General features: G+C 55.3%; 1 protein-coding gene across 2 annotated transcripts in view; it reads right to left on the bottom strand.

The window, feature by feature from the left end:
- URB1 (URB1 ribosome biogenesis 1 homolog (S. cerevisiae)) overlaps positions 1-9,377 on the bottom strand; it is a 78,220-nt gene that overhangs the window by 36,307 nt on the left and 32,536 nt on the right. For both annotated transcript variants that reach the window (XM_010862304.1, XM_010862303.1), the window contains 7 exons: positions 8,816-8,935; positions 7,232-7,348; positions 6,409-6,547; positions 5,453-5,623; positions 4,067-4,260; positions 1,994-2,236; positions 938-1,117 (listed from right to left, as the gene is read on the bottom strand). In XM_010862304.1, coding sequence (XP_010860606.1) covers positions 938-1,117; positions 1,994-2,236; positions 4,067-4,260; positions 5,453-5,623; positions 6,409-6,547; positions 7,232-7,348; positions 8,816-8,935 — 1,164 coding nt within the window. The remainder of the gene's footprint in view (positions 1-937; positions 1,118-1,993; positions 2,237-4,066; positions 4,261-5,452; positions 5,624-6,408; positions 6,548-7,231; positions 7,349-8,815; positions 8,936-9,377) is intronic.

The following is a 9,377-nucleotide window of genomic DNA, read 5'->3' as shown; positions in this document are numbered from 1 at the left end:
GTGGCTGAGGGAGGTGGGCAGGGCTTACATGGGCTAGAACTGAAGGTGAGCCTGCGTCCACTCTCAGAAGGAGACTAGGCCCTCAGGGAACGAACTCTGACCCCGAGACTAGTTTAAACCACTGAGCAGAGAGCAGCCGAGCACCCTTGGCTGCATCAGAGAGGGATCTGAGTCAGCCTTGCTGCACATGTTTCCTAGCCAAGGAGGCCACCCAGCCCCTGGGGACAGAAATCTATTTTTCTCCTTATTTACTCTTCAGGGAAGGGAAGAGAAGCCTACGAATTTGCCAACTGAGCTTTCCCAAGTGAAAACAGCAAAGCACAGATTAGGAGTGCTGTGCCTGATGACTGGCTAACAGGTGGTCCTGCACCAACACCCCGCCCCTGCCCCGCCCCAAAAGCCCCCTCGGAGACCAAAGCACGGGAGCCCGGCATTTGATTATGAAATGAGGAACATGCCTGCTTCCTGAACCCCACATAACATCTCAAATGGCAAACAGGTGAGAAAGACTTGGTCGGGCCTTTAGGTAAGCAGCTGATTGCCGAGCCACCAGCAAGAGGAGGAGGCTCGCTCTTCTCGGGCAGAGTGGTCGCTGGAAGTATTCACGATGGAGGGCCGCACCCCCTGCCCAGCCTTTACTCAATACAGGCCACAACCCCTTTACAAGGAAAAGATGCAGGCTGGGTTCTGAGGATGCTTGGGGCGCACAGTGGGAGGGAAAAGTGTTCGCAGAAGGGGGTGTGAGCACCCAAAGTGAACATGCCTCCCTCAGGATGGGGGTGCGGGTGGTGTTTAGTATCTCCTCTAGTGGCCTCTGCTTTTCCCTGCTTCCCTGCAATGAACAGGTGCTAGCTTCCAACCAGAACAGAGGGAAAACCAGCATCTATAACCTCCTAGGACAAAGACCAACAGGAAGGGGGAAGAAGGGTAGCCGAACCTTGTCGCTGGCCAGCTCCAGCGAGGCCACAGACTCCATGTCCACAAAGAGGTCAGACTCGGCCTGGGCGGCCTCGCACTTCTGCTGGTTCTGTGCGTCCAGCTGCAGGCAGTGGATGACCAGGCGCCGGAGGAGATCCAGGAGGAGCTGCAGCAGGGGCGGCCCCGAACTCCGGCCCAGCTGTGAGGCAAGACACACGACCCTCAGGCCTGGAAGGGCTGACACTCACCTCCAGGTCCCCTGGCGCAGATTGGGCAACGCTGCCAGAAACCAGGATCAAAGAGGGAGACGGGGCTCAAACGGCAACACCAACAACATCAAAGTCATGTCTCAGTAAGACATGCGTGCTAAGTCGCTTCAGTTGTGCCTGACTTTTTGTGACCCTCTGGACTGTGGCCTGCCAGGCTCCTCTGTCCATGGGATTCTCCAGGCAAGAATACTGGAGTGGGTTGCCATTTCCTCCTCCAGGGCATCTTCCCCACCCAGGAATCGAACCTGTGTCTCCTGCATTGGCAGGCGGTTCTTGACCACTAGCGCCACCTGGGAAGCCGTCTTAATTAAGACATGTTCTCCTAAATCTTCATGAAACACTGAGGTTTGTTTTGACCAAGATGAAAAGGAAAGGCGCCCCTCAAAATCTAAGCTAAAACTCTGGTAAAGCAGCTCAGGGACAGAACACTCAACAATGAGCCACTAAATTTAAACTCATGAAGGAAGATGGGAGGCCTGGCTGTGATGCTGACCTGGTCAGCCATTGGCAGGGCCCCGTCCTGACCGATCGCTGCCTGGGTGACCAAGTTCAGCTGTGCTGGGCTCCCCATCTGGGATCTAGACCTCTGCTCCAGGGAGAAGGGAGCCAGACCAGCCACCCGGACTACAGGCCTGCCCGGGGCCCTGCGCACTGGCCACCAGCCTCCCCACGTGCAGAACGAGCAGGGCGACAGCAGGGCCCTGGGATGCTCCAATCCACACTACCACTCAGTTCCGAAGTGAGAAGCCACAGCAGAAGCCACACTCGCGTGGGCGGTGATGCAGGGGACCAGGGGCAGCGCTGACCTGGGCGAAGTTCTCCACGGCGCTCCTGATGTACAGCAGCAGGTGTTTGGCGGCGCGCAGGGCCTGGTGCATCGGGAGGCGCAGGAGGGCCGCCCGCAGCTGCGCCTGAACCCCCTCGTCCAGGAGTAGGAGCCCGCCTGGGCCCTGGCCTTGGTCCTGACTGGCGTAGGCCGTCTGCAACAGGGAGGAGAAGGACAGGGCCGCGGGGCCTGGTGCGGCAGGGCTGCCCGAAGTCTGCAGCGGCTGGAGGACAGCAGAGGTGAGAAGGGCAGATGGATCAGCCAAGGGGGCCAAGGGCACGGAGTGTGGCGACAGGGATGGGCGACATGCACGACAGTGAGGCGCTTCACAGAAAGTCACCCACTGATGCTGAAAACCACACAAGCCCATCAAGCCCAACGCGCTCAGTCACACATGTTTTATCCTAGCGTGTGTTCACGTGAGGGCGCTGGGTCGGGGAGGTTATTTACATGCCCTGGAGAACCGCAGCCGCCCGGGACAAAGACAGAACTTCACTCAAACGGGAGTCACTGTGATCGATCCCTGCAGACTGGGAAGTCCTGCCCCGGGAAGGGGTGAGCTCAGCGAGCTGCAGACCTTTCGAAGGCCTCCCCCGGAAGGATAGGATGACAGGGACTGCTTGGAAGACAGATTCCTGCAACCAGCCTGTCTCAAAGGGGTTCATTTCTTCTAACTTCATTCCCAACTGCCATCTTTATTTAGCCCACAGGGCCTGTACTGTTACACCTCTGAACACTCCGCTTCCTAAGGCCAACACAACTAGGCTGCATGAGCCCTGAAACTCAGCGGGGCTGGAGGTGGGGTCCCTGGGCCAGCAGCGGCACTAACCAGGAACCTGCTAGAGATGCAGACTCCCAGGCCCGCACAGACCTGCTGAACAGACTTGCGCAGTGACTGAGCATCTGGGGATCCGGATGCACCCTCGTGGGTGGGAACGGCCTGTGCCCAGCTCCACAGGGTGGATGCCGACCCTGGGAGCACCATGGCACCACCCGACTGCTGACCCACGGGGGCTGCTGTGTGGCTCTGACCAGCTCCTAACCACGGCCTGGCAGGCAGGAAGGCGGTGATGGCCGTTGACGGGCCTGGGCTCTAGCGCCCGGCTGCCTGGCAAAAGCCTGAGTCCACCGCTGACTGGTGGTGGAGTCGCTCCACACCTCCGTTTCCCCATGTGTACGACGAGGACAGGAAGTCCTGACCTCTGAGTTGGGAGGGTTAAGTGGCGGAAAAGACACACACTGCCCTTAGGGGGAGGCCCTGACAAACAGCGAACACGCAGTCAACCTGAGCTACCGCCACCAAGTCCGTGAGGCGAGGAGTCCCGGCTGCCTGCTTTTTTAAGCGCAGCCACAACTGACCGAAAACACAAAAATGCACACGCCAAGGGACCTTCCTGCCCCACTCAGCGATCCTCAGTCCTCCATGTTAGGGCCAGACCTGCAGCACCCCTTTTAACAACTTATTGACCACCGACATTTTAATTCTTCTTTCACTGCCCGAATGTTACTGAGTGGAGTTATTTCAATATTCACTTATGTAACAAACGGCCAGCCACACCTGTTAATTTCTGCAAAAAGCTCCTGGTCAATAACGTGCTAAGAATGCAGTCCTCACCAAGAGAAAATGGGTTTCCTTCTTTCCTTTTTTGCTTTTCCAGTTTTAGCAGAACGTAGCTGGCTGGCAGCCTTCAGGGGCCAGGTCTGACTGCTGGGCACGCCTGGTCTAGGGGGTGCTGGGGTGCCTGGACGAGGGCCACAGGGCCAGCATGTACAGACCATGCAAAAGGGAGAAGGGACCTCCTCCCCCAGTCACGCAGCCAGCGGGGATTTCAATTCTGCCCCATCACTGAGCCCCTTTGACTCTCGACATGTCAGCTGATCACCACTGCGCTTCCTCTTCTAACCAAGGAAAATGAGAAGGTGAAGAAAGTTCACCCTGTGAGCTGAGAAAAGCTACACAGCTGGGGTACAGACTGCTGCGGCCCACGGGCAGGGGCCTCCGGGGTTTCCCAGGGAAAGGAAGGCCTGGTTTCTGCTGGGTCGCGTGGCTCACCAGGGCCTCGCGGGCTGGCTCTGGGATCCAGAGGCTGTAGTATCTGTTGAACCCGGACAGCCGGTGGCGGCAAGGCAGGCTTGGAGGCTCCAACTGGTCGTAAGACTGAAGCAGAAGACACAGGGCCAGTGGGTCTCTCTGGGTATGAAGCAGGTCCGTGAGAACCCCGGTCAGATATGCCACAACGCTCTCTCCTGTGTGGGAGGAAGGAGCTTGCTGGGACCATCAGTCACCCCAACTCCCGCACGAATTCGAGACCCAGAAAGATTCATCATGACTCTAAGGGATCACACGACCACGATGGAAGGCAGAGGCTACCACTGCAGACCACAGCAGACTTTTACTTAAACATACAGCACACAGTAGACCGCAGGTGCGGAAGCCCAGAAGTGGGAGACCCAGGCCCGGAAGAGGTGAGGCCAAGGCCTCCAGGATCTGCTTGATGCAAACCAAGCCACTTCCTCTCTACCTCGGCACACGGCCTCCCTGCAGTCAGGCAGGGACCCCACAACTGGCTTAGCCGCTTCCAGGCCTGGCCAGAGCACCCTGCGGGACTGTCCACACTCTCCTCCCCTTCCACAGGCACTCTGGGTGCTGTATGTTGAGACGGCACAGATAATAAGATGGGAGCAGCCGTGATCTCCTGGATGACAACCACCCAGGAGAGCACCTGACCTGTCCTGGACAAGGTCAAGCAAGAGACCCTTAGTCCCTAAACCACTGATGCATTGGGACGTAGCTGTTACTGCAGCAAATCCCGAATGATCCTGACTAAATGACACCTCTGTGATCCGTGAGTGCTTCCTTTGGTCTATGTTTCCTGGATACCCAGGAGAGATGAAGGACTTGTCCCTTAGCGTTAAGATATTTGTTAGTCGCTCAGTCGTGTCTGACTCTTTGCGACCCCATGGACTGTAGCCCTCCAGGATCCTCTGTCCATTCTCCAGGCAAGAACACTGGAGTGGGTGTCCATACCCTTCTCCAGGGGATTTTCCCGACCCAGGGATTGAACCCAGGTCTCCAGCACTGGCTGGCGGGTTCTTTACCATCTCGGCCACCAGGGAAGCGCTCAGCATCAAGATAATCATGAATAAAGACCAAAGAGGAAACACTGGTGTGACCGCAGCTGTCTGCAGCCACGCAAACACGCAATTTCAGGCTCATCTGTCAGATGACCCATTACCCCGACAGCCGAGTCAGCCTCCAGACCCCTGATTCCTGCACACTGAGCTCTACCAGCTGTGCAGCTGTCACTTTGGTGGGTCTGAACCCTTGCTGCCTTGGGTTCGCAGCAATTATTTCCAGAGCCCCTGGAAGCCCACCTCCTACCCTCCAGAGACCCAGCTGGCCTGATGCACTCAGAAGACTCTGACCACGCATGGGTACCTGCTTCACTTTCTGTTCCAAGGAGCAACTTATTCCTGGCCTCCAGGGCGGCGGGGACCAAGGCGCTGAACGGGAACGTGAGGAGGATCATGTCTTCATTCAGGACGAAGCCAACCTCCTCATCCAAGCCTTCGCTGCCTTCCACCAGCACATCCACCATGTCGAGGACATCTGGAGATGGAAACGGGGGAGTCAGGCCCAGGTCAAGAGGCACTGGCGGTTTCTACGGCATGAAGCCCCTGGAGGGCATGAAAGAGAACACTTGCATAGAGGGGAACAAAGAAAAGCTAAACTTCTCTTGGGGGGAAAACGCTTAATGTAATGTTTGATTCTAAACAGATACGGTATCGTCTGCAAAAATCTTCATTATCTCTGCAGGACAAAATGCAAGATTATCCACTCAGGTGATAATGGGTTGACGTTTCCTCAGGTGACACTGAGAAAAGCCCACAAACTTCAACCAGTCAGGGAAACAAGCCAACAGCTGAGAAGCGACAAGAGCATAGAGAGGTTAACGCGCAGACTGGGGCCACAGGGTCTGGAGTTGAACCCTGACCTTGCTGCGTGCTTGCTGGGTGAGGCCGAGAAGACCGCTTAGTCTCTCTGTGCCTGAACTGCCTTGTCCAGACCTGCAACGAGGACAGCCTGCCCATTCTGGGGTTGTTCGTGAGGTTACACAAGTTAGGGTCTGTAAGGAGCTCGGAGCAGCACCTGACACAGTGTAAACACTGCACAGACGAAAATAAGGCAGCGAGTAAGCCCCCAGACGCATTTCCTGCTACAGGAACAAACAAGGGGATTCCCAATTCCAGAAGGGGCTGATCTCTGACGCAAAGAAAGTGGGGGACATCTGCCCTCTGCACGAGGCTTCAGAGAGCCATTCTGCTGTCTGTCTCTAACACGCCACCATGGCTGGCTCTTCAGAAGCCCAAGGAGCACTGGGGAATGGCACCTACCGTCGATGTGGGAGATGGGAATGCTGGCGTCATCAGCGTCCTGCCGCGTGCCGGGGGCCTGCAGGGCGCTGGCTTCCTGGACGAAGTCAGATGCCTTGTCCGTGTACGAATACGGATTCGCCACCAACGTCAGGAGGACCTGAGCATTGAAGAGTCAAGTGGGAAGTGTTTAGACAGTCACAGGTGGGATGAAAAGTGCCCCTAGAAGTCACAGTTGAAATAAAGGGAAGAGCAAGAATCTTAATAGGCCTTAGTAAGAGCAATACTTTTGCTGCCAAGTTTTTAAAAAAACTTTCTGTTGTAGAACTTAAAAAAATTATCTCCTTTTCACACTAGACTATTGCTTTTAATACTAATTTTAGTATACCACTGTGGGCTTCCCTGGTGGCTCAGATGGTAAAGAGTCTACCTGCAGTACAGGAGACCCGGGTTCAAGCCCTGAGTTGGGAAAATACCCTGGAGAAGGAAATGACAACCAACTGCAGTGTCCTTGCCTGGAAAATCCCATGGATGGAGGAGCCTGGCAGGCTACAGTTCATGAGGTCGCAAGCAGTCAGACACGACTGAGCGACTTCACTTTCACTTTAGTGTACCACTAATCCCTCCTGTGAAAACGAATGCCCCAAGGGAAGTTAAATAGCACTCAGTGATATATTCCCATTTTACAGATGCTAAAACTAAGTAGTTTCTCATGTCTTAGCAAGAATTAGGAAGTGAGCCAGGAAGAAAGGCCTCTTAATTGCCTAAGAAACACCTTAAATACACTAAGGATCACTGAATATATCTTCCTGAACGCTCCTCTACACGGGAAATAGGTGCTCACGCGTTCCAAAAACTGAATCACAGCCTCCTTGTTCTCCTCCGCCGTGTCATCCAAGTGCTCCAGCCACAGCTCCAGCTCCGGCCAGGTGTGCTCAAACACACCCGTGTCCCGCAGGATCTGTTGGGAGGCAGACAGCGGGGGTAAGTCACGGTGGGACCCCGCTTTCTGAGGTCTCGGTCTCCTTTTGAACCCCGGGAAGTGCGCATGGGGCCGAAGTTCCATTCGGCTCTCCTCCGTAAGCTACAGCTCGGAACAGCACTCCCCTCTGCCAGCGACGAGAGGTGGCTCTGGGCTCTATCACGGAGAACGCAGCCCCTCGCCTTGCTGTTTATTCCTTCCCTTCGACTCCTAAAACACCCAGCTGCCACTGGCAAGTCTGACTTTCAAGCTGGACTTGATCCTCAGCCTGTGTGAGAGTCCTCAAGACAGGGAGCCAACCAGCTGCGCCATCTCAGCGTGGCCCCTCTAGACCCAGGCCTGGGCCGGAAGCACCGCCGTTTCTAACGAGGGGAGAATGTGTTTCGAGGCAAGACTTGGTGAAGTGACAGCCCCACGTGGTCAGATGACAGGACTTGGGGTCTCAGGAGTGTGAGCCCCGCACCGAGGGAGAGCCTGGCAGGCCATTCCACCCACATGCAGGGAGTGGTCGTGAGATCACACATCAGCACAGGCGTGCAGAGGCCAGAGGTCAAGACCCAGACGTTCTCATCCTCCGGGCAGCTCATGTGAGGTTCAAGTGCCAGAGAGACAACTGGCACTTCTATGAAAGGTGAAGTCTTTGTACCCTAAACTTTTCTCTAGTGGTTCTGATAGTTAATGCATCTGCCTGCGATGCAGGAGACCTGGGTTCAATCCCTGGGCTGGGAATGGCAACCCACTCCAGTATTCTTGCCTGGAGAATCCCTTGGACAGAGGAGCCTGGCGGGCCCAAGTCCATGGGGTCGCAGAAAGTCGGACGCGACTGAGCGACTAAACTACCAAACACAGTGAATGTGATTTTTGTAGCAACTCCCCCCGTCGCCCAAGCCCCTGACAAAGCAGAACCAAGGAACTGGATTTCCTAGCACTGCAGTTAAGACCTAAAAAGCTCTGGAAAACAAGGTCAAGTGTAAGAAAGAAGAGACACCAACAAACTCATCTCCTTCCTCTAACTTTGGTGACACTTGGGCTGTGGTGATGGCCTAGGTCAAAAGGCTGAAGCCCTGGAGAGGGCTGAGTCTGGAGATGAAGGCCGAGGCATTGCCTACTAAACTGGTCCCCAGAGGGCGGGCAATCTAATGTTTACTGAGCCCAGATCACATGTCATTTCTTCTGTAGTTCTAGCTTTGTTATCCCCATTTGCTTCGAGAAAACTAAGTTCAGAGAGGTTAAGCAGGAAGTCCGACGCCCCCTGAAGGGGCAGAACCAGGGATCAAAGTGCTGGCTTTCCCCACTTCACCAGGCCGCCTCTCGGGAACACAAGCAGGTGAAGACAGAATAAATTACAGCTGCCATAAAACTCTCTCTCCTTAAATTATGTCGGTCCTAATACATTCGTAATTCAGCAAAGAAAGATTATGCGAAACTGGTATAGAAAAGGCTCACCTTCACAATCAGAAGTTTGGTTGATGACTTGAGCTGTGAATGGCCACTGGTCACAAACATTTTCATCAGTAAGTAAAACACCGATCGTTTGCCTCCAATGATTTCTGCATCTGGGCCTTCCTGGAGTTTGAATGACAAAGTTATAACAGAGGTCACTGCTGCTGAGTGAACAGATACTACAGGCCCAGGCTTCTCTCCAGCCTCTCGCCTCATCTCAACCACCCCTTGGCAAGCCTGCTGGGACGTCAGGCACGAGGAACCTCCGGAGTCAGCAGGCTCAGCCTCCTAGCCCCTGACAGCAGCGGCAGCAACAACAGAGTCACAGCAGGAAGCAGGGGGCCCTTCGGGTGCTTCACAGACGCAGACTCGCTTTATCCTCCCGACAAGCCTGAGCTGGGGACGACTGTCACTCCCTTTTCACGCGTGCGGACACTGAGATACAAGGAGGTTAACAGGCTGTTTTAATGACTGAGGTGGGACTCAAGCCCGGAAGCCCTGGCACAGATGCAGCTCCAGAGGCTGGGGGGGGAACACACCACCAAGGCTATCTGAGGCCACCCAA

Source organism: Bison bison, unplaced genomic scaffold (assembly GCF_000754665.1).
Source record: "Bison bison bison isolate TAMUID 2011002044 unplaced genomic scaffold, Bison_UMD1.0 scf7180017864481, whole genome shotgun sequence".
Classification (NCBI taxonomy): Eukaryota; Metazoa; Chordata; class Mammalia; order Artiodactyla; family Bovidae; genus Bison; species Bison bison.
Note: the sequence above shows the minus strand (reverse complement) of the source record. Positions and strands in the feature narration are given on the sequence as shown.